We start from the raw sequence: 26,208 nt of genomic DNA, 5'->3' as shown, positions 1-26,208 counted from the left end.
AAAACGATAATGGACGGTAAAGAGCACAATGGGTGGAGGCTAAGTAGGATGAACATGATATACAATTGAAAGCGGGACAAAGCCGACGTAAACAACTACAGTCCCATAACAGTGACTTCAGTTATGACTTCAGTTCAGTGGTTTATTGGGTGGTGATGGAGATTGTAAAGAGCAGACTGCAGGCATGGGTGGAGGACAAGGAGGTGCTGGGGGAACTACAAAATGGGTCCAAGAAACAAAAGAGGTTAGAGAACAATCTGTTCTCATTACCACAATGTATCGAAATAGCAGAAAAGGAACACAGGTCCTTATGGCTAGCGTTTCTGGATATCAAGGGAGCCTATGACAATTTAATCCAAGAGGATTTGTGGGACATACTGCGCACACTAAATGTGGAAGCTGGAGTAACTAATGTTTTAAAAGATGTCTATAAAAGTAGCAAGGTGCTTATAAAATGGAAAAAAAAGGTATCTGAGCACCCGCTGTATAGATATACAGCGGGGGCTTAGGCAGGGGTCACCTCTGTCACCTTTGTTGTTCACGTTGTATCTAGAAGGATTAGAGACCGAATTTGAGAGGAGTGGACTTGGCTTCAACCTTTCTTTTTTCAAGCAACGAGAACGGTCATTACCAAGACTGTTGTATGCAGACGACATTGTACATATGGCAGACCGCAAGGAAGATTTGCAGGCATTGATGAACATGTGCTGTAAAGAGGGAGATAGGTTAGGTTTAACGTTTAGTAACGAAAAATTGACAGTCATGATTTTTAATGATAATCCAGGCGGTGAGCATAGGATACAGGAGGTTACGCTAGAGGTAGTGGATAAGTACAAATATCTTGGTGTGTGGACAAACAGTGGGGCTGAGTATCTATTGGAACATGAAAAATATGTAATGACTAACGGTAGCGGGAATGCAGCTGTGAGAGGGATTTGAAAAATAGGGCACTGTGGAATTACAATAGGTACGAGGTGGTGAGAGGAATTTGGAAAGGGGTGATGGTCCCTAGTCTGACTTTCGGCAATGCATGCCTATCTGCCCTCTCTTTCTCATGCACATCCTTACGGAGGCCACACTTCGTATCTTGGAGGTAGTCTCTCCATGGCAAGTTTACTGTGCTGCACAATGCAACACACGCAAATTTCGGAGATCGTGAGCCATGTCAGTGCATTGTTCTTGGCGCAATCTGTATAGCATGCACTGGTGCTTACAACTGCCCTATTATGGCCTGACCTTCTTGTGATTTTTTTATAAGTGCGTACTGTAAAAAGTTTCCTACCGCAGACTCAGCTAGCTAACTACGCGCTTGGTTAGAAAACTAGCTCTGGTCAACAGTGGCCCGCCAATGTGGCACTGTGGACCGGAAACCTGCGAAGCAAAGTAAGGCACAGGCGTACATTCGCCCCAAGCGGCTCCCATGCAAAAAGGGTGCCTCGCGAATTTGGGGGAGCAAACAGACACACAACCTTTCTCTTTGAAACGCAATTTCACTCTCTCAATGACACAGGCTACTGTACACCGCCAGGGTCGTAAGACGCGGGGCTCGAGGCGGAGGGACATGCCTGCGGTCAACGAAGGGGGTCGAACCGGGGGTGGCGGCGAGGCTGCAGGCATGCAGCCCGCTGCTTTCGGGACTGCCTTTTCAATGACTTCGAGGCACCTCGGTTTATGAGAAAAACGGGGCCTCGTGGTGGCGGTGCCACGTTCGTTGCTTACAGTACTATTCACCAGATATGCTCTAGTTGTGCGAAGTTGTTTGTACTAAAACTTGAAAACCTCGAATTACCAAAATTTGCAATTTAACCAAGTTTTCCGCTGCAATTACAACTTCATTTTATCGAGGTTATAACAGATGCACACTGCCTTTCAGTTGTCAAGTGAGAAGGAAGCAAGCACACACCTTGGTGATCACGCGCACTCCTCGTAGCATGTCACCCAGGGTCTGGTCTTGCTCACGAGCTGAGTTCACACTGGCAATCTTGTGGTCCATGGCTGAGTTGTCAGCCACTGCCTTGAGGATGTGCGATTTGAGCCTCTGCTGGATGCTGCCACGCGATGATGATGATGATGTAGCTGCCACAGGTTCTGTCCTCTCAAGCAGGGTCACCACACTGGCCTGTATCTGTACACAGTAACAAATGATTGGCTGAAATATTGCCACTTTTTAGTGACAACGAAAAAGTATTTTATAAAAGAAACGAATAATAACACTGCCAAACCTGGGAGTTAAGAACCTATTTATTTTGTATTTAGAAAGGTCTAACATGGGACAGAGAGAGAAGAGGATGCCTGTGCTGCACTGCTATAAATTTTTCTCAACAAACGACTAGCACTTAACGTTCAACGACTCTGTTGTCAAAAGTGTGTTGCCGTCTTGTCTCATCTCTCGCCTTTCACACTGCAAGGTGTTTAGAATGACCCTATACCAATTAGCCCACAAACAAGCCATCACCATCACCTGTTATCAATCAACTCTCTATAGGGCCTAGAAGCACAAGCAACACTCAAATCACAATGCTAATGGCAAGCACGGTTGTCAAATCTAGGCCCACAGGTCAAGCGTGTCCATTATTTATGCATGTACACCCTAGATTAACTACTGGTGCTCACATATATTTGTGAATGCACAACACTATTGCCATCACATGTACTATTTGATCGGAGAGAACTATCACTATAGAATGAGCACCAACATTTAAAAAGTTCTGGGTACAGTAGGTACACACAGCACAGAGCAATCAATTATTAATAGTGTAATGAAGGACACAATAGAGTGTGTGCTTGGTGTTAACCGCTCTGTGGCTGCACCCAGCAAGTTTCTCTGAAAACTCAGACAGCTTGATGCACTCGACTATGAAGTCATTGCCGACGCTGTCATTTGATCACAGTGGCACAAGGCCTTTCTACGAAAGAGAAAATTGTCAGCCCCTGTCACGAATTTCAGCGTTCCAGAAACATACAGAGACACAATGCAATTATATTAAAAAGACGCAGTTTTGCCCGAAAGGCAAAGCACCGATTGCGATAGCAAATTAGTAGATAGTTAAACGAAGTAAGGATAGTAGTTTTATTGGCAATATAAACTTGTAAACATTTGTTTACTAACTAAATTAATAATGATATACTGTGTGAGCCCGATTGAACGAGGACGTAGAAAGAAACAGACATGCATCTTCGTTCAGTCACACTTGCGGAGGCCTCACGGTCAAAGAGCAGCCGCCTGACACCCTTTCCCCTTTTTGACTGTAAAATCTTATCGCGTTGTGTGCGGGAAAGGGAAGCGGTGTGAGGGTGCGCAACCAAGCCGTAGAGGCTGGACGATCACAAAATAAAGTCAGTATATTTTCAAGATGTGAGATAAATGGGTCATTATGTTTAGCCCCTATGTTGTATCATATATATAAACCAATAACAGGTAGTAATCTAATATGCTCAAAAATAGGCTTATTGTGGGAGTCATACTGGAGATTTACTATTATTAGCAATTCTTTCTTCTGCAATCTGTGTAGTCATGCCCATATCGGTAGCAAAAGGATAAAGTAGAAAATAAGACAAAGTCATAAAATAGTAGCTTTATGTATAACAGGAGAAGAAACCACAGCCTCGATAAAAGTCCAATCGTCTACAACAATTTAGAAAGAACCCTCTCATCATCTTCATTCCAATACATATTTTTGTGGAATAGAAATCCTAAACTCTTAATGACAGGTACAATTTCAAGGTTTATGTTAAAATCAATAGTATTGTTCCAGTGCAAAATATTGATACAGTGCATTTGGACAGGACCATGCGCCCAAGAGGGAGACAAAGAAAAAATGATAGACTGTCTCCTGGAACTGCGACTATTGTACCAGCCTGCACGGTTATAGCTGTTCCCCATGCAACTTTTCCACATGTAAATACGTAGTTATAAATACATTTGGGCATCGGGCTTCCTCTTCGTAACAATGTCAAAGCCTTTGCTTTCGCAATATTTACGGTCAGTCAGTTTGCTGAACTCTACTTATCTTACTGCAGATATACATCATTAACTCCACTTATGAGTGTCGGCAGGTGGGAATGACAAAAATAACTAGTATTGTCGCATATACGATAAATCTTGTATTTCTGACAATATTTACTAGGTCTCATTGTACTTTTGATAACAGCATAATAGCAAGCATGGACAAAAGGAGGGAAAACACGAGAATATGGCGCTCACTCACAATAGATGTTTTATTTAGTAAGTTCACAAACAACTTGCCCACGTTGTTATTAAAGCCCCTACATCCACGCGTCACCGCCGACCAGGTTAAGTACCGCCAACCTGCCCTCCTCCTCCCCGCTCCTCTCCCACTCACCCCCTCAGCTTCCGGCGTCAAGCGGAACTTACGTAGCTTCAGCTTCCTGTTCCGAGTGGAAGTGACCCTATGTTTTTTTAGCGTTGTTTACTTTCGCGTCTACGGAGAGGCTTTAATTGCACCAGCTGCGGTTGAAACTGTTAATGCGATTCCATCCAAGAACCACCACCTACTGTAATCGGCGATCTGGTCGTGTTCGCTGCTTCCCGTCAACCTGCGACAAGTTGTGCCACGAGAGACAACGTACAGTGGAATGTAGTGCCTGGGTGCTTGGAGACCGCTCCCGTTTTTCGTGCATTTGGAAAACAGCGACCGCAAACTACTACTTCAGCGGAATACAATAGCTTGTCCCCTTTGAATTCTTGTTTTGAAGCATACATCCCCTCCAGCCAGCACGTATGGAGGGACTTTAGTGAAGGAGTTCGCGACGCCAATTTGTATGGCAGACGCATAGAGTTTATGCTGTTGATTCTGAGGTTGAACTTGTCTCGTACGGCAGATCGAAGGTAACGAACGTCCCAAGTGCGTGCACTGCGTGAAGAACTGCAATGACGTGAAGCTATGAAATATAACAAGTTCAAATTTGCGTGGAGGGCATTCAGTGACATGGTGAAAACAAGTGTGCTTTTCTTGTGCGATATGAGTGGAGGTGTGCAGTGAATTGGTGCGTGCGCGCGTGTTGTAACGCGTGCAAAGGTGTACGGCGAATTGTGTTAGTGTTGTGACGCGAGCAGATGTGTACAGCGAATTATGTTCGTGTGTTGTGCCCCAGCCCATGGCTCTCCGCACTTTGTCAGAGAAAGGGGACGACAGGCAAAGCGTGCGGGCGCAGCGTACGCAAACAAGGACGTAGATGCACACGAATGACGCTTGGTGGAATGGTTAGAGCGAGCTACTCAAATTAGCACCAGTTGCTAAGCACGGGCGTCTCACCATCGTCTGCAATCACAGTGGAAATTCTCACAGCGCAACTCCAGGAAGCGTAAACGCCGGAACCGGAAATCTTAAAACCGGACATGCCGGAACCGGAAATGCCGGAAGCGGAAATGCCGGAACCGGATTTGGTGTGAGGGGAAAAGGCGGTTGTCGCTACTTAAGAAAGCGGCGGTGGCGCGTGGATGGAGGGGCTTTAGTTGCTATATTTACTAGGTCACTTACATATACGTAAAAGAGCAAAGTTACAAAAACACTGCCCTGAGGAATGCCATTACTAATTTTATTAAACAGAGATTTAGTGTTTTTTAGTCACATTGTTTGTGGCAATGTAGACAGCTACTTAAAAAATTCTGGAAAACTTTCTTGAAAGCCATAATGACAAAGCTTGTTAGAAGTGTGCTATGACTGATAGTACAATTGAAAGCTTTAGAGTAATCAATACAACTCCGCATGTAAAGGCTACTTTCAAAGGAGTCTAGAATAAGTTCCTCCTACAATGAATATGCATTCTCCGTAGAACATTTTTTAGTGAAACCTAACTTCTAGATATTAAGGAAACTTACAACAACCTAAAGAGGCAATTGCTAAGTGATATTCTCAAGCATGAAGTGACAGATAATTTCGTGGAGCTCCTTAGGGAGCACAAATTGCGTGGCAAGGCCAAAAAAAAATGAAAATACCTAGTGGACTTTCACAAGATGAAGAATCTTCAAAAGATTTCTCATAAGACATGAAATTACTGTTGAAAACAACTTGACTGAACCCTTCTGGTGCCGAGAAAATTCTAGTTTTGCTGTTGGCGGTATCGCCCACTTACTTTTGACCCGAGTATTACATGCCAGCTGAGGAAAGCTGCTTTGGGGCTCTCGAAGGTTGCATTATTCTTGGTGGTGATTTTAATTTGCCTGACGTGGCGTAGGTTAACAGTACATGTGTCTTGAATTGAAATGCATCTACATAACATGAATTGAGAACATTGATCAATGTGCTTGGTTTGGTACAACACGTATACCAGCCTACCAAACATTTTTTATTAGTTCTTCTGCAATAGTATCAATGCTGTCAATGAAGTGTGTGTAATACCTTGTTTTTGTGACCACAACATCCATAGTCTTTAAATTAGCTAAAATTGAAACTAAACTACAAATATGCGAGTCCAGGAGAGCTGGCTTTTTTTGGGAAAGCAAGCTATGCAGAAATATATGTGCAACTCAAAAATAATTTTTTGTCTTGAATGTACTGCAGACTACAAAAGCATGAATCAGTTATTGTCACTATAAAGGCCAATTACTTGTCTCACTCAGAGTCATGTTCTGAGCACCTTGAGCAGTAAATTAAAACAAGCGAAAATGCCTGGATAAATCAGGGTGTCTACCAAGTTGACAATTCCAAATTCCCTGAGTTTTCCAGGTTTTCCCTGAGCACCTTTGCAAAATTCCCTGAATGAGAACTTCGTTTTGTGTCAAGACAGGCTGACACCATGCTGCCCGATGCTATCACTCTCTAGTATGACGTAGTAGTTCTGCGGAAACCCGCAAGGTGGAGAGAAGTAATAAATAAAGGGAAAATCAGACATCCACCCATTCGTAGCAATTGCTACAAAGGAAACCCATACGGGTTCCTCGAAAGAAAAGCCTCATAGTTGAAGAAAAATTCGTCCTGGTCCGGGACTCGACAAATTCAACTTCGCCCTGCCATCTGCTAGCCGCCTGGTTAGCTCAGATGGTAGAGCAGCTGCCCTGGAAAGGCGCTGGTCCTGGGTTCGAGTCCCGGACCAGGACGAATTTTCCTTCAACTATGAGGCTTTTCTTTCGAGGAACCCGTATGGGTTTCCTTTGTAGCAATTGCTACGAATGGGTGGATGTCTGATTTTTTCTTTATTCACTCTCTAGTAAGCATGTTGAAAAAAAAAATGACTTAATCCACTTTGAATAGTAAGGAGTAATATCTGTTTTATTTAAAAAGAAAACAAAAGGAAGGTGTTGGTAAAATTCACAGCGAAAAAATGGTAAAACCCATTCCAAATTGAGTCGAACATCTTCAAATGCGAATGAAAATGAGATGCATACATAAGTAATTATTTTTGAATATGAGCTATTTCTATCAACTGATAGCAAGCTCATCGGTATGAGGCCTGAACTTTGTCACAACTAAGATTCTCTCAGCAGCTGGGAAGTCAACCTCAACTGTCCTGACATACTCTCAGCCCGTACACAACATCTCAATGTTGGGTTTCGCTGCTTTGAAGAGTTTATTTTGGTTTGAATGAGGGACACCTGCATCTCAGCCCCAGCCAACACTGTTTTTTGAGCTCAAGCTCCTTCAAAGAGGCAGTGGCATGCTTCCTTTCCCGTTAATTCCTCAATGCGTCGGTCCTTTCTGTTCTCATCCTCCTTCTGCCACGTGGTCACCCCATGGATCATTTGAAGCATCCTCTTGATCAGTTGTACAGTCAACGTCCGATTTTCCAGACTCCCTAGGGGCCACAAAAACATCTAAAAAATCGGGCAGTCCGAAAGATATGAATGTCTTTAACTGCTCTTAAGGGCTAAAATTGCCACAGGCATGTGCCATAGGTGGGCTCTGCAGCAGCGCTTCGGGAATGTTGCTTCAAAATCTGTTCTGCTTCTCGGTGCAGGTTCTCGCTGCCCTGATCACAGTATGGTCACCGCACCGTGCTTGTGCATCTGACAGACTTCATTGCCAGAATCTTGGTGACAGAGTCATCGAGGTATCCGTGGATGGTGACATGTGCGAGATCAGCGAGAACATCTCGCTTTTCATTCTAACATCTGCGCTTGTGCCTTCATCTGTGACGTCACATCACGTGGGACTTCCAGCGCCTTTAAAACGGGTCGCACTGCAAGTTGCCTCCTGTGGGCTCGGCAGCAGTGCTTCGGGAATGTTGCTGCAAAATCCGTTCCGATTCTCGGTGAGGTTCTCGCTGCCCTGATCACAGTATGGTCACCGCACCGTGCTTGTGCATCTGACGGACTTCATTGCCACAATCTTGGTGACAGCGTCATCGAGGTATCAGTGGATGGTGACATGTGCAAGATCAGCGAGAACATCCAGCCTTTCCTCCTGACATCTGCGCTTGCGCCTTCATCTGTAACGTCACATCACGTGGGACTTCCAGCGCCTTTAAAACGGGTCGCACTGCAAGTTGCCTCCTGTGGGCTCGGCAGCAGCACTTCGGGAATGTTGCTTCAAAATCCGTTCTGCTTCTCGGTGCAGGTTAGTTCTTACTTACCTACGAAGTGCTATCGTAGTGACAACCGTTTCCTGATGCTGCTGCCATGCCCACTGCTGTTGTCTGATATGTTTCCGTTTGTGTTGAATCTTTTATCATGTGGTGATATTGAGGCGAACCCAGGTCCAACTAAGCAGGAACTCTTGATGAAGCTACTTGATGGGCAGAATAACATGATGACCACCATGAATAGCCTATTATCGAATCAAAATAGAATGGAAATAGATATAACAGATATGAAGGAAAGACTAAGCTGTTTAGAGGCTAACTCGTCTGTTCTGCAATCTTTAGAACAAGAATTTAGAAACGTGAAGTCATCTGTCGCTACTTCGCAAACACAGGTGTCATATCTACAGAATAAGTTAGATGACCAAGAAAATAGAGGTAGATGGAACAACCTGATCATTTACGGGATACAGGAACTACTATACTACAAGACGATCTACAAATACTACAAGATGATCTTTTCAAGGAAAAGCTGGGACTCAGTGTTAGTGCCATGGAGAGGTGTCACAGACTAGGCAAAAAGAGCAAAAAAAGCCGCCCAGTGATAATGAAATTCTTGGGTTATCGTGAGAAACTAACAATTCTCAGGTCTTGTTCAAAGTTAAAAGGTACAAACCTTTCCGTAACAGAAGACTATTCATTCAGAGTGCGTCAAATACGAAAAAAATTATGGCTAAGTGCGAAAAAGGAAAAAGAAAATAATGCTAAGGTGAAGTTGTTCTTTGATAAGTTAAGCGTGGACGGCGTAATGTTTGGCTGGGACGAAGCTAAAGATAAGCGCTTTAAACTTACTAAAAAGAAATGAATGGAGAAGATAAACAGCAGGCCTTTCACAATTCTTAACATGAATTGCTGCAGTGTCATGAATAAGACTGTCCAGCGTGAGAGCATGGTTTTTTCACTAGAACCCGACGTGGCCGTACTAACTGAAACTTGGTTAAGCGATGATATATTTGACAGTGAATTCGTACCAAAGAATTATAAAGTGTTACGTAGGGACCGGGATAGAAGAGGGGGAGGTATTGCTATACTGTATAAATCTACCATTATGCTGCAGAGAATGTGTAGGAGTTGGAGGAAATACCACCGCTGGCGCCAGTTGTAGGAGTTGGAGGAAATCCCACCGCTGGCGCCAGTTGTAGGAGTTGGAGGAAATCCCACCACTGGCGCAAGTTGTAGGAGTTGGAGGAAATCCCACCGCTGGCGCCAGTTGTAGGAGTTGAGGACGGACTTCGGGATGAAAGAACTTGGGAGGTTTATTTACATTATTTACAGTGAGAGTCAATGAACAGTCTTAAAAGTCATTATGGGCCGGCAGCAACTCGGACGCTGCGGCCCGTCGCAAGAAGTTCGAGAGAGATGAATCAAGGGATGCTGTAGGAATCCTCTCGATCTGCGTCTTTTAAGCCATTCGGTGTCTCGTTTGGCCAATGGGAGAGCCCGCTCAGGTGACGCCATGGTCGGCCAATCGGCGAGCCCGCTCGGGTGATGGCGTCACACCCGGCGAAGAGAGTCGCTGCTTGGTCCCCCTGCGGTCTTGCCTTGCTGACTTACAACTCGCCGTCTTCAAAGGCGGACGGGGGCGACGCTGCTAGGTTGTCACGGCGCATTACAGCCGTCTTGCTTCTGGACCCACTTTACTTGCAACAGTGCCGGGCTATCCTCTCGCTTTCTGGAAGAGTCAAGCATTGAATAGCTCCACCGGCGGCGTACGAAGTGGGGGCCTTCAACTTGTTTGCACGTGCTGGTCTCAGGAATGTGGCATCTGCTTCTGCATTCCCTACTTAGCAGTGGTGCGATTCGATGTGGTCTGGGGAACCCGAAGTAGGCTCAGGAAACGGCCCCATATCTAACAAATGCCTGATGTTCCAGATGTAGAAAGCATATTTTGCAAATTATACGTCAATCATTTTAGATATATCCTTGCAGGTTTGTACAGACCTCCTAACTCTACTGTTGATAACTTGGAGCGCTTGTCAACTTATATGCATTCATATGTAACGCGAGAAGATAAATTAATACTAACCGGTGATTTCAACCTGCCAAATATCAATTGGGAAACTTTTTCTTCGTATTCAATTCAAAGTGCGGAAAGTGTTATGACTGATATAGCTTTTACTTTTGATCTACTACAAATTGTGAAGGATTTCACAAGAATTCAAAATGATTCAAGGTCCATTCTTGATTTGTTTTTTGTAAGTGGCACCATTAAAGACTGCATCTCATATACAGTAACATCTGGTATTTCTCATCACAAAGCAGTTGTCCTGATGTTGAAAAGTGCTTTAATCAATCGAACCAATAAGGTTCAATATTTTCCAAATTTTTCAAGAGCATAGGATGACTCTATAATAGATGCGCTAGCTTTTAACTACGATCACTTTCAAGGCCTTGATTGTAGTGTAAACGACCTCCGGCTTTTTTTTAAAGACCTCATTTTTGATTGTCTGGAACGCTTCGTTCCTAAATAGTGAACAAGTCGGAGCGCCGCAATCCATGGATTACGCGGGAGACGTTACAGATGAGGTGGAAACTTAAGCGATTAAAAAAGAAACGCGCCATAATAAAGGATGGCGAAAAACTGAAAGCCGATATTGATAACTTGTCCGAAAAACTTCACGAAAAGATTGTCAAAGATAAAGAGTATTATCACAGCACATTACTGCTAGACATTATCAGGTCATCTCCCGAGAAATTCTGGAGGGTTGTGACGCCCGCCTTTTCGTCTTCCGACACCTTTTTTATAAACAGTGAAAGTGTGTGGGATGAAAAAACTGTGTGTTCTGCTTTTAATAACCATTTTAAGAGTGCATTCACAAGTGATGATGGCTGTTTACCATGCTTTTCTGCGGAACTGCCTTCCCTTCCCAACATTGTTATTTCGGAACAGGGTATTCTAAATTTATTGTTAACCCTTTCGCTGTCACGGACGTACCGGTACGTCATCGCGCTTCCCCCCCACGGTGTCACTGACGTACCGGTACGTTCTCTATCGTGCGTTCAAAATTTCGCGCCTGAGCGCAAAGCTGGCGCTCCTGAAATGGCCACGCCATCTGCTGACTCTTTCTACAAGTTCGTATATTCTCCCCGACCTGTGTTAACCCATGTATTGAAGAGTACAGTGCGACTGCCACTCACCACTTTCTCTTTGCTGAGTGGCGCGGTGGCTCCGCGTTCGCTGGATCATGCGTCGCGCGCGTGTGGTTATGGGTTCAAGGGTTGTTCTGAAATCTCCGCTGGTTTGAATGTTTTTATTTTTCTTCTGTTGGTGTGTCTGCTACGCCACGTCAAGTTCAGGCGCACGTGCCTCTCCGAAAAGAGTGACTCGATTGCTGCTTTCGCTCTCTCGCCGAACCCTCGCTTCCGATTTGCAGCAGTAAACGTAAAGCCCTTCGAACTTTGTTTAGCCTTTTTCCATCTCCCTCTGTCTTCTTGATCACGCAACGTCCCATTTCTCTCCGTTGTGCGGGCGACTGAAAGCGCATCCTCCTAGCGCGCGGCTACTTTCGGATGGCTGAACGCGCGGGACCTTCGTCTGCTCATTGGTGCGGTGGTTCAATTCCGATTTAGAATACGAGCCGAGCTCGGATTCGGACTCGGACAGAGTCGCATGCGAGGAAGAGGGTTCCGCATTGTCAGATTCGGATGTTGAACGGATTTTATAGTCAGGCTGATGATGATGATGATGTTTACTAACAGCAGCTGCAGAACACTGAAATGTGCATATAGCATTGACTACGTTATTTGTATACCAATCATAATCAAAAATAAATTGCTATGTTCATTCCCTGTTATGCTCGTTCCCTGAAACCAAGCCGACACTGGGGGTGCGTCACGACCAGAAAGGTCCGACAGCGAAAGGGTTAAAGCTTGACATTAAAAAATCTCCAGGGCCAGATGATATTCCGAACTGTTTTCTAAAGCGTTATGCTGAATGGTGTGAAAAATATCTGTGCATTCTATTTGCGAAGTCAATCAACGAAGAATCATTACCGGAAGACTGGAAAAATGCTAGAATAAAACCTTTACATAAATCGGGGGATAAATCTCGCATCAAAAATTAAACCGATTTCATTAACATCAACATCTTGTAAGCTCTTAGAACATATAATTCATAAACATATAACTGGTTTTCTAGACGAACATAACGTTTTCACAAACATGCAGCATGGTTTTAGAAGTGGCCTTTCGACTACTACTCAACTAGTTGAAATCGTACATTACTTTGCTAACACTGTAAACAAAGGGAAACAAACAGACACGATATTCATGGATTTCAGCAAGACATCTGATAGGGTGTCTCATGTTAAATTGCTTCATAAGCTAGGAGCTGTGCTTAAAAATGATAAAATATTAGCATGGATTAAAGCCTACCTTACAAACAGCCATCAGTTTGTTACTGTAAATAAAACAACCTCTGATATAGCTGCTGTCAATTCTGGTGTCCCTCAGGGATGCGTTCTTGGCCCTTTCTTCTTTTTGTTATATATAAACGATATTGTCACTAACCTCTCTGTTAAAATCAGGCTTTACGCTGACGACTGCGTTCTGTACGATGAAATAACAACGGAAGATGACCAACTTAGGTTAAACAGGGACTTTAATAAGGTAGTTGAGTGGTGTAGACAATGGCAAATGTGCATTAATTTCGAAAAGACAGTATATATGCAGATAACCTTAAAAGAGAAGCCACTGGTATATCACTATGGCACAGAAAACGCTTTTTTGTCTGAGGTAGCGCAATATAAGTACCTTGGCTTGTACACAACAAAGGATCTTTCCTGGTCAAAGCACCTTGACACAGTAATATCAAATTGTCGCCACAAGTTGCTTTTTCTAAGACGCGTATTAAAATCCTCCGCACCAACAGTACATCTATTGGCATACAAAACACTAGTCCACCCTGTTTTAGAATATGCTATAGTTATATGGGACCCGTTCACTAAAAGCGACATTGGAAAGCTAGAAAGCTTTCAGAAAAAAGCCGTCCGATTCATCTACAATTCATATGGGCGTAGTTATATTATTAACCTTTTATCTCGGAGCGGCTTGCCTTCTATAAGTGACAGAAATCGTGCATGTCATCTAAAATTCTTTTTCCAACTAATAAATGGTCACTACAACATCGACACGTCTCACATTATCACCTATGCAAGAGGTTACACTACCAGACAGCGACACTCACTAGCTGTAACTCCATTTACAACATGTGTCAACTGCTTCAAGTATTCCTTTTTTCCGAGAACTATAGTAGATTGGAATAAGCTGGCCGATAAAACTGTAACACAGGACTCATTATCACTTTTCGAAACATACCTTTAACTTTTTTTTTTTTTTGCACTTGCTAAGATTGTTAGTGACAGCACTGTTTGACTGTATGATTGGGAAAGATCGCTGAAGTAACATGGATGTCTCATTTTTCCTTAATTACTTCTCTCCACCTTGCAGGCTTCTGCAGAACTGTTATTTATTTATTTATTTATTTATTTATTTATTATCATACCCTCAGGGCCTAATGGGCATTACAGAAGGGGTAGGTACATGGTTTACAGACAAAAAGCATTCAAGCCTATAAGGACAAGGACAAGATAAACAGACAGTAAGAGCAGCAAAATAAAAGGAAAAGAAACCAGCAAAATTCGAGTCATTTTAAAAGATAATCTGTCACAGTGGTCTTGAATGATGACACATTGGCTAAGGTGGCGATAGAAGAGGGAAGGCGGTTCCACCCAGAACAAGTTTTCGGCATAAAAAAATGCAGGAACATGTCAGTGCGACAAAGAGGAACAGCTACTTTATTGCTGCGATCGATACGGGAGGATAAGTACACTGGCTGCGAAATGAGTTGCTGATTCAATGAACGGTGATGGAACACCTTGTGGAATGAACAAAAGCGCGAGATGTTGCGCCGAGTTTGAAGGTAAGGAAGGGTAAGTGACGATTTCATCTGCGAGACACTAGCGGTACGTGAATAGTTCGACATAATAAAACAAGCTGATCGATTCTGAAGGGATTCTATGGATTGAATGAGAGTGCGGTGTGCCGGATCCCAAACTGCACGCGCGTATTCGAGTTTCGGATGAATGAAAGTTTGATAAAGCATTAATTTTAGGCGCTGTGGAGCTTGGAAAACATTTCGTCGGAAATAACCGAGAGTGCAATTTCATTACCTATGATGTAGTGAATGTGAGTATGCCATGACAAGTCATCAGATGTGTAGACACCGAGATACTTGTATGCAGACACGCACTCCAGTCCGATGCCATTAATTCTGTATTCTTAAGACATTGAGGCACTAGTGCTTCGCGAAAATGTCATGTGCTTGCATTTACTGATGTTAAGGGTCATTAACCATTTATTGCACCATTCAGATACTTTATTTAGGTCATATTGAAGAACAAGGGTATCATTAGGGTTATTTATTTCACGATAGATAACGCAGTCATCTGCAAATAGCTTTACACTAGAGTTAATGTTATCTGGAAGATCATTTATGTAGATCAGGAATAGTAGTGGACCTAAAACGGAACCTTGAGGGACGCCAGATTCAACAGGACAAGGAGAGGAAGCGTGATTGTTAGCGATAACATATTGGGTTCGGTTAGATAAAAAGCATTCGATCCATTTGAGGATGTTTGGGTCAATTTTCAAAGTGCTGATTTGATGTGTGCACTTAAACAAGTGTACACATATTTAATCTTCTGCTGACATCACATCCTGATAATTTCTGGTCACTAACAATTTTACCTGGACTGAGCGATCACGTAATAGTTCACGGTTCCTTTCATTGCAAGCTATTACACTCTAAAAAGGAAAGGAAATTATTAACACTGTATGATAAAAAGGATTATGCCAGTATGAGTAGAGGCTTAGTTGAGTTCTGCACTTGGTTCCTAGTTGATTTTCTGGGTGGATCAGTTGAAACCAACTCGCTATAGTTTAAAAAAAAATGTGTATGTTTAAAAAAAATGGACTCCCGACACAGAATGCGATGAAGCTCATCAAGCATCGCGTTATTGACCGCAATACGAGGGACACAAGAGCCATACTAGGTCTAGACCTGAAAAAGGTCTTCGACAACATTCTTCACTTGTTCGTTTTAGACACGATCTTGAGCCTTTATTCTGGGGAAGCACTTTCATTCCTACACGTGATCATTCCTGTCAGACAGAGAAGCCACCCTAAAGGTAGGGGACCTGACTTCAGACAAGATCAAGCTGGTGTCTATGGGGACACCACAAAGGGCAATCATATCCCCTACCCTCTTTAACCTCACCATGATTGGCCTGTCCAGGAAACTCTCCGATATCGACGGTATCAGTCATACGTCACCATCTGGTGTATGGGAGGTAGCAATGGGCAGGTAGAGATGGCCCTGCAAGAGGCCATTGCTACCGAGAGGTACCTCGAGCCCACAGGCCTTCGGTGCTCACCACACAAGCCGGAACTGCTACTATATCGTCCCAAGGGCAGAGGCCACAGACCAAAGGGATGGAAGCGACTCACCGAATGCGACATCAAACTGCGCAGAAACAATGGAGGCTATATACCGAGGGTGGATGCCATCCGGATTCTCAGCATGATGATTAGGTCAAGTGGCTCTAACAACTAGGCTTCCACCATGATTAGCATGATGATCAAGTCGAGTGGCTCTAACAACTAGACGGTACGGCGACTCGCTAAGAAGACGGCCAATGCCATCAGGCTACCAAGAAGAGTGGCCAACCAGCAGCAGGGCCTCGGAGAAGATAACCTCGTGAGATTGGTACATGCATTCGTATTGTGCCATTTCACTTACGTCGCGGCCATACACAAACAGGAAAGATCGGAGTGGGATAATCTCAATGCATTAATCAGGAAGGCAATCAAGACAGCACTCTGCCTCCCCATATACACACACAGGGAATGCTTACTTCCACTTGGCAGGCATAACACGCTAGAGGAAATAGCGGAAGGGCAGGAGGGCCCAGTTCGCCAGGATATCTACCACGCAAGCTGGAAGACATTTACAGGAGCTGGGCGTTCCCTCCACAATAGTCAAGACAAAGTTCTGCAGCATCCCTAGAGAGCAGCAGGACCGCATCACTGTCACCCCAGTCCCACGAAACCTTCATAAGGAACATAACATGGGAACCCATCGGGTGCATGCGGGGGCCTTCCTGGAAAAGGCTCTTAAACAGGCTTCCGAAAACAGTTTCAAAGACGCAGCGCGCTATGCTGACGAATGGGCCTTCACTACAGTAAATGTAGACCATGGAAGTCAAGTCACGAACTCAATCTCGATTCGGAAGATGTCCTCTGTGGTCACACAGCAGGCTGCAATAGCAATGGTATTTTTGGACGACAAAATGAGAACAATCTACAGCGACTCGAAATCAGCCATTCAGGCATTTGCCAAAGGAACCATATCCAAGCTGGCCCTAGGGATACTAGGAAGCACAGAGATCAAGCCACACACAGTCATCTGGTTTCCAGCCCACATGGGACAGATTGAGGGTACCCCGCCCAACCTCACTGAGTCGGCACACAATGCTGCACGAGGGATCCTTGACCGCATAGCTACCAGGCAGTGCAACATTGGGGGTACAGACAATCGGGACTCTCCTTCCTCGTACAACGAACTTACTGAGCACTTTTACTTGGCTTGGAAGATCTACCCCCTCCCGCATTGTAAGCTCAATGGACCTCAGGCTTAGAGTTCTGCAGACGTGAGCATACCCAAATCCCCTACTTCTACACAGGATTTACCCTGAAATTCAGAGAACAAATGCATGTGCACTATTTAATGGCTTAGCGAATTTAGATCACATGCTCCGACGGTGTCCCGCGTTATGCGGCAATGAAAGCAACACTTCTTCACACTGGGATGAAGTTCTACACAGCCCCAACCTCGAAGGACAGTTATGGGCTGCCCAACGGGCCTGCGACGCGGCAGAGAGGCTCGGCCTCTTTGTTTCGACGTGGAAGCGGCCCGCTGTGGCCACTTCCACTTCACTCCATTTTATGCACTTTACTGTGGCCCTAAAGGACCACAATAAAGTGCATCTATTCATCCATCCATCCTGTGAGGAAAATTGGGGCTCATTGTCACTGACAATCTTGTCAAGGTATCCCTCTCAGGCAAAAATAAAGAGCAAGAAGTTAGTGACTGTTCTTGTAGAGGCCTCATTGCAAAATTGTAGATAGGGCCACTTAGAGAAATAACCAACCAATCTAATGGTGAACTTGCAATCCTGCGGAGCTCTCTCCAAGGGGCCAACAATGTCTATGGCGACTTTTTGCCAAGGGCGCCCAGGAAGTGGAACTGGTTGCAGTGAAGATGGAGCTTTGGATTAGATTAATTTTGGACTTCCGTTTGCTGATCCATGCCCGGCCACCAAAAGCGTTCGCAAAGTAGCACTTCCATCTTGGCGGTTCCAGGATAAGCTTCGTGTGCTGTGGAAATAACCTGGGGTGCAAGGGACAGTGGGACCACAAGTCGCTCTCCACGCAGAAGTTTTCCACCACTGACAATTCGTTGCGTAGCACGAAGTACAGCTGCAGCCGGCTTGGGACGAGCTTGTGTGGGGGCCATGATGACGTAACATATTCTTTCACTTTCTCCAGAGTGGAGTCATCAAGGGTGGACTGCTCAAACTGATCTCTAGCGAGGCACAGCAGCTCAACTAGGAACACAACTTAAGATGAGTTGTCTTCGGGTGGCGGAGTACATTCCGGCCTGTCAGCAACTGGGAGGCGTGACAGTGCATCTGCAACCTAATTCTCTGAGCCCTTTCGGTACTCCACTGTATAGTTATAGCGGAGAAGTCATTCCGCCCATTTTGCAATGCGTAAATGCCGTCGAACTGTGCCCTTGTTAGAGAGCTATGCTACTAATGCCTGGTGATCAATTTGAAGAGTCAACGGTCATCCCCACAGGTAGACATGTCACTTTTCGCACGCCCATACGCAGGCCAATGCTTCACACTCACTGGTGATGTACTTCCTTACTGTATTGGTTAGAGTCCGTGAAGCAAATGCAATGGTGTGAGTTTTCTGCACATCTATTTGCTGTAAGACTGCACCTGGCCCGTATGCAGAAGCATCACGTGCAACAATAACTGGGAGAGCTGGGTCAAAAACGTGTAACACTTTGTGGGAGGCCAGAAGTCTCTTCACTCTCTCAAAACTTGCTTGAGCATCTGTGTCCCACTCAAAATGTACATCTTTGCGCAACAATCGACGCATGGGCTTCACTTCCTCGGCACCCTTGGGATGAACTTTGCATAGTACTCGACGAGGCCCAAGAACAAATGGAGTGTCACTGTTTCTGTTGGTCTGGCAGTGTGGACGATTGCATCAACCTTAGCTTGAAAGGGCACTATGCCTTCAGCACTGACAAAATGTCCGAGGAAAGACAATTCTGTTGCACTGAAAACACTTTTAATTCAGCTTCATTCCTGCTTTTGCCATGCGATGCAGAACTACTTCCAGGTTCTCTTGACATTCTTTCTATGTAGGAAAGAACATCTTAGCAGCCTTGTAGGATTCTTGTCATGAGCTTCTGGAAAGCTGCTGGGGCCAATGCCAATCCAAAACAGACCCTTTTAAACCCCAAAAGACCCTCGTGCATTACAAACGCTGCAAGATCCCTGCTGTCTGGGTGCAGCAGAACTTGGTAGTATACAGAGGGGAGGTCTAGTTTTGAGAAGTGGCAGGCTCCATTTAGGGCATGGAGCAGCTCTTCAGTGTGAGACAGTGGAAAGTGTCAACCACAATGGCTTTGTTTGGTTCCCCCAGGTCAACACCAAGACATATGCTGCCATCTTTCTTCAGGACTGCAACGATTGGAGAAACCCATTCAGAAGCGTCAATCCTTTCTATGATGTCGGCGGAGAGTAGGGTGTGCAGTTGGTTGCTCAATGGTTGGCGTACCGCGAATAAAAGGCGTCTTAACTTCTGGGCAACTGGGGAAACTGACTGTTTCACCTTCACCATGTGTTGAAAACCTTTGACAAGCCCCAAGCCAGGCGTAAACAGGTGAGAAAACCTGGCCCACAGCAGTGCAGGCATGCCGAACTTTGGGGCACCCCGTGGCTGCATTACAATAGCACCTTGTGGTGCAATGTGTTCTTGTGGGTGCGGGCTCATTGCAGGCAACGTTGAGATTGCGGGGGTGGCTGATGGCTCAACAGCCATGTGCAGGCAGCATAGCTCTGCCACTGAGATTCAAAGATAAAATAAGAAAAAGTGTTTAGGTACAAAGGCATCACAAATATTTGCCTCAATGCGCACAAGATGATCAGCTGTGGACTTCCCTTCTCTGAAGCCACACTTCAAAGAAATGTACAAGTCGACGATTAATCATTTTTTTCAAAAAGCTTACAAAGGCAACTTGTCACAGCTATCGGGCAATAACTTGCCTTCAATGAAGGGTCTTTACCCCGCTTCAATACTGAAATAACAACAGCATCCTTCCATGAAGAAGGAAGGTATCCAGCAGCCCAAACAAAGTAAAAAAAATGCCAGAAGTGTCATCTGTGTGTTGATATGAAGGTTTTTAACCCTGTCATATATGATTCTGGCAGCTCCTAGTACAGAGTTCCTACATATGTTCAAGCAGATCTCAGCTCGACAACATGAAAAGGACTGTTGTACAGTTCATTCAGTCGATATTAATGGCTCAGTGACTTATGTTGCGCTGTTGCGCAAGGTGCGTTGCAGTGACCATAAGATGGTAAAAACTCGAATTAGCCTAGACTTGAGGAGGGAACAGAAGAAACTAGTACATAAGAAGCCGATCAATGAGTTAGCGGTAAGAGGGGAAATAGAGCAATTCCGGATCAAGCTACAGAACAGGTATTCGGCTTTAACTCAGGAAGAGGACATTAGTGCTGAAGCAATGAACGACAATCTTACGGGCATCATTAAGGAGTGTGCAATAGAAGTCGGTGGTAACTCCATGAGACAATATGCCAGTAAGCTATCGCAGGAGACGCAAGATCTGATCAAGAAAAGCCAATGTATGAAAGCCTCTAACCCTACAGCTAGAATAGAACTGGCAGAACTTTCAAAGTTAATCAAGAAGCGTAAAACAGCTGACATAAGGAAGTATAATATGGATAGAATTGAACATGCTCTCAAGAACAGAGGAAGCCTAAAAGCAGTGAAGAAGAAAATAGGAATTGGCAAGAATCAGATCTATGCGTTAAGAGACAAGGCCGGCAATATCATTACTAATATGGATGAGATGGTTCAAGTGGCTGAGGTATTCTAGAGATTTATAGAGTACCAGTGGCACCCACAACGATAATGGAAGAGAGAATAGAATAGTCTAGAGGAATTTGAAATCTCACAAGTAACACCGGAAGAAGTAAAGAAAACCTCTATGGAAAGGGGGAAGGCAGCTGGGGAGGATCAGGTAACAGCAGATTTGTTGAAGTATGGTGGGCAGATTCTTCTAGAAAAACTGGCCACCCTGTATACGCAATGCCTCATGACCTCGAGCATACCAGAATCTTGGAAGAACGCTAACATAATCCTAATCCATACGAAAGGGGACGCCAACGACTTGAAAAATTATAGACCAATCAGCTTACTGTCCATTGCCTACAAACTATTTACTAAGGTAATCGCAAATAGAATCAGGAACAGCTTCCACTTCTGTCAAGCAAAGGACCAGGCAGGATTCCATAATGGCTACTCAACAATAGGTCATATTCACACTATCAATCAGGTGATAGAGAAACTTGTGGAATATAACCAACCCTTATATATAGCTTGCATTGATTACGAGAATGCGTTTGATTCTGTCGAAACCTCAGCAGTCATGGAGGCATTACGAAATCAGGGCATAGGCGAGCCGTATGTAAATATACTGAAAGATATCTATAGCAGCTCTACAGCCACCGTAGTCGTCCAAAAAGAAAGCAACAAAATCCCAATAAAGAAAGGCATCAGGCAGGGAGATATAATCTCTCCAATGCTATTCACAGCGTGTTTACAGGAGGTATTCAGAGACCTGGATGGGGAAGAATTGGGGATAAGAGTTAATGGAGAATACCTTAGTAACTTGCGATTCGCTGATGATATTGCCTGGCTTAGTAACTCAGGGGACCAATTGCAATGCATGCTCACTGACCTGGAGAGCCAAAGCAGAAGGGTGGGTCTAAAAATTAATCTGCAGAAAACTAAGTAATGTTTAACAGTCTCGGAAGAGAACAGCAGTTTACGATAGGTAGCAAGGCACTGGAAGTGGTAAGGGAATACATCTACTTAGGACAGGTAGTGACTGCTGATCCGGATCATGAGAGTGAAATAATCAGAAGAATAAGAATGGGCTGGGGTGTGTTTGGCAGGCATTCTCAGATAATGAACAGCAGGTTGCCATTATTCCTCAAGAGAAAAGTTTATAACAGCTGTGTCTTACCAGTACTCACGTATGGGGCAGAAACCTGGAGGCTTACGAAAAGGGTTGTACTTAAATTGAGGACGACGCAACGAGCTATGGAAAGAAGAATGATGGGTGTAACGTTAAGGGATAAGAAAAGAGCAGATTGGGTGAGGGAACAAACGCGTGTTAATGACATCTTAGTTGAAATCAAGAAAAAGAAATGGGCATGGGCAGGACTTGTAATAAGGAGGAAAGATAACTGATGGTCATTAAGGGTAACGGACTGGATTCTAAGGGAAGGGAAGCGTAGCAGGGGGCGGCAGAAAGTTAGGTGAGCGGATGAGATTAAGAAGCTCGCAGGGACGACATGGCCATGATTAGTACATGACCGGGGTAGTTGGAGAAGTATGGGAGAGGCCTTTGCTCTGCAGTGGGCATAACCAGGCTGATGGTGATGGTGACATTCCGCTTGCTCCAGCCTTCTAATAATTCAGTTTCAGTCGGTTCCATCAAGTCACTATCGGAGACAACACCATGGGTGGTGTTCACGCAGTGATACTGTCACTGGAATATCTCCGAATGACACTAGGTTAGGCAGCTTTTCATGCTGTTTTTTACTGCGGAGTTCCAAAAAAATATTATTTCTCGCCATCTTTGTTAGTTTATAGCCTACACTAAGACCTACAGCTATGCATTTTGAAATGAGGAAAAGTGAGGTCATCCTCACAGTTTTTTCTGGTCTATCAGTACAAATCATTACAAGTGCGCCGTGACAGCGGAACAGCAATGACAAGTAACCGTAACCAATGCCGTACCTGCTCATTTATTTAGTTATTTTACCCGCAAGGTTTGTACATTACAGAGGGGAGGGGAATATTAAAGACCGAAATTGTAAATATAAGCAGTTGATACAATAAGAATAAGCAGCAGGAACAATCGACAAATTAATACAAGAATGTACAGTTGCAACTAAGAAAAAGCAGAGTAATTTCAAGATCTAAAATCCTGGATACAGCAAATATGTGTACAGCAATCGACACTAAGTATGGTGACGACAGCGACTCTGCTCAATTTCGCAGGAAATAGTGTCCTGGAACATTCTGTATAGTATACTGTTCTATAAACCTGCAGACTAGCATTTAAAAAAACTGAGCAGGAAAGGCTGGCTGACAGAGCTATGTTGCCTTCATGTAGCGCTTGCACAGTGCGGTGTGGCAGTGGAGTACCCCCTCCGACATCACTTGTGAGAGGGCCCCGCTCAGAGATCTTGGGGTGAATTACAAACACAGCCTTGTGCGATATGTGTAAACCAAACAGGGAAAGGTTGTAGAAAATGTGTACAGCCATGTCACAATCCAAGTTAGCTGCGCTACATAATACTACATGCAGTGATGTGCCAGTGACTACTTGACGCATAAATTTCATGCTTATAAGTACGGGCACCTTCCTGACCAATATCAAGTAATGCAAACGTGCGCTCAATATCCAGTCATGAGTAAACAATGAGAGGTTCTGTTACAGGAGAATCGTTGCAGCACGAGATACTAATGTGCACCGAGCTGGTTTGGCCCGGCCGGCCCAAGATGTGGCTTCAGCTAGCTCACACTTGCGCTCCTCGAATTCAGCGTGGGCCAGGAGCTTCTACGGGCGAATTTTGGCAGAAAGCTTTGAAGTGCACACCCAGCAAGAATTGTTGCGGTACTAGATTCTAACGCGCGTTGAGCTGGTGGGGCTCGAGCAGCCCGAGACACGCTGTGTCGTTTTCCTATTGCACAGTGTTTTAAGACAGCAACGGGAAACTGAAACAAAATCAGGCTGGTGGCGACGCCAGTATATGATGCCGCCAAAGTGAAACGTGATGCGCCACCTGCAGCAGAAAATGGCCTCACATTTGAGCTATCGCCTATTAAGAGCGTGCAATATGCTTCCAACGGCACCAGGCCACATGCATGGTGAAACAGATAGGTGAAGATGCTTATCACAGTAGAGTTGGTGGCAATAGCTGTGAATGCAACTAGCCATGACACAAGAGGAGTATAAAGCTGCCAGACGCCCACACCCCTCCTTTCCCTAGTGGAGATCATCATTAGCGCATTGGTGCAGCCAGGTGCCCGTGATAACTGTTTGCTAATGTGCACCTAATGTCGCTCTTGTTTCGCAATGGCTGGAGTGGTCACACAACAGCCAAGTAACCAAGGAGGCCAGCACTGTTGCTTGGTGAACTGCCTCAGTGACAAACATTCGGGGCCTGCAGCTGCCTGTCAATTTCTACAGAGTCCCAGGTAAATGGTATGAAAAGGAACACAGACACGCATGAATAACCACCATCCCCAGAATAAAGTAAGCTGGAATGTCAAAGCTTGCCATTTTCCTGGATACTCTCATTTATTCATGGCAGTGCTGTTGCTTCGCCTTGTAGCTCCGCCATGACTGTTTTCCCGTAACAAGAATATCCCTGCAACTCTACTTCTATGTGCTTTGAGTGACATATTAAGCGCTGGCCGATATGCGTGTGCAATGCACACTGTGCTTTCTCATGTTTGTTTGACAGAGTGCGCAGGCTGTTTGGACATGCATCCTGAATGGTAACATTTCTGTAGTAGCAGGCTGCAAGCCGTTGAGTACGTTAGCATTGGCATATGGATTAGGTATCTCATTTCTCAAAAGTATGCAAACTGTAATGTGTAGCATTTTGACTCAGCGAGTTGTGTTCCGAGAGGAAAACAGCAGCAGCGGTTTTAATAGCTCTGGCTTTCGGCCGATCTTTAAGACCAGTGCGACACCGGCACTTTATAGTGCGATTAAGCTCCATCTGGATCATATTTTTCTATCACAATCGAGAATGATCGCTCCTGCGTGGTCTAAGAATCCAGATTGAATTGGTTGACTTCACTCAGCATAATGGTGCAGACGACAGCCTACAATCGTGATCACGTGGATCTGGATCACGCGAAATCGTAGTAGAAAGTGTCCATGTGAAACCACCTGAACCGGATCGCACTCAATTGCGATCCAAAGCGTCTGTGACATAGGTATAAATTTGTCATAGGTTTCGGGACATCAGGAATGGTGTCAATGTGTCCTGCAACAAGATAGTAAAAGTGTCTTTCTTAGTACTTATGAGTAGGCTTTCCAATCATGTTCCTTCACGCTTCTTTATTCTTTGACAAATCATTTCCCTCTTTGTTTTTAACATGCAGTGATATCGCATTACATCACACTACTTGGCGCACCTGCAAGAAGCTGCCGCTGCTGCCGGCGCCCAGCAGTGACACCCTGCTAAGGCTGTGAGCCCCAATGCCCCCTTTAGTTATGACCAGGGTGTCTACCAAGTTGATATTTCCAAATTCCCCGAGTTTTCCAGGTTTTCCCTGAGTGATGCAGAACTATGTTTTATGTCAAGACGGGCTGAAACCATATCGCCTGATGCTGTCACCCACTAGTAAGCGCATGAAAAAAATAAAAAAGCGAGTTAATCCAATTTGAATACTAAGGAGTAGTGTTTATGTTATTCAAAAAGAGAATAGGAGGCAGAGGTTAGTAAAATGCACAGCAAATAAAGTATTTGGAAAGATTGGTTGCGCTTTGTAGACGATCACAAGGAAGAAGACAGGACAGGCGCGAACTAACAACTGAGGTTTATTCGAGGAAAACACTTTAATATCAGACCATGCCAGCGCAGACGCATCAGGGTATCAGCAGCAAAAAAGAAGAAAAAGCACAAAATCAGAAAAAACCAATGGCGTGGCTCAGCTAAACATATTATCTAGGAAACGTTCCTCCCTATTGTAAAGCATCACCGATGTGTCACTGATGCATGCTTGTCCCTTGTTTATATAATATGCCTCTAGAAGTTCTCGTGCTTTTTCGTCATTTACTGCCCTTAGGGGCTCAAATCGCCACAGGCACGTTCGAAAACGCTCTGAAGGCTTGTTGGAACACATATTAGGCATATCGGTGCTCGTACTGCGACAGGAAATACCGGGTGCACGTGTATATAATTAAGGAATACATACTGTGTTCCGTGGCAATAGCCCCTTCCCACGCTTGTTATGCTTTACTGCAATACTTTTGCGTGTGCTTCACGAAGTAACATTTCTGTACAGAGGCGAAGCTGACTTTCGGGAACCGGCATTATGCAACGCACCGTGTTTTCAAAGTTTCTAAACAAATCGCGAGGACCACAAAGGCGGAGTCCGCGCCATTGCTGACAGCAGCTAATTCTTTCAATAAAGAAACTCGGCACCCAACGACAAGAAGCTTCATAGCGAACGTCGAAGCAGCTAGGCCTAGCGTTG

The 26,208-nt window shown here is 44.6% G+C and overlaps 1 protein-coding gene across 1 annotated transcript in view; it reads right to left on the bottom strand.

Moving 5' to 3' along the window:
• egl (Egl_like_exo domain-containing protein) overlaps positions 1 to 26,208 on the bottom strand; it is a 255,341-nt gene that overhangs the window by 134,976 nt on the left and 94,157 nt on the right. The window contains exon 4 of the mRNA XM_050177263.3: positions 1,904 to 2,125. Coding sequence (XP_050033220.1) covers positions 1,904 to 2,125 — 222 coding nt within the window. The remainder of the gene's footprint in view (positions 1 to 1,903; positions 2,126 to 26,208) is intronic.

This window comes from Dermacentor andersoni, chromosome 9 (genome assembly GCF_023375885.2).
Source record: "Dermacentor andersoni chromosome 9, qqDerAnde1_hic_scaffold, whole genome shotgun sequence".
In the NCBI taxonomy this organism is placed as follows: Eukaryota; Metazoa; Arthropoda; class Arachnida; order Ixodida; family Ixodidae; genus Dermacentor; species Dermacentor andersoni.
The sequence above is the reverse complement of the archived record's forward strand: the minus strand, read 5'-3'. Positions and strand labels throughout refer to the sequence as shown.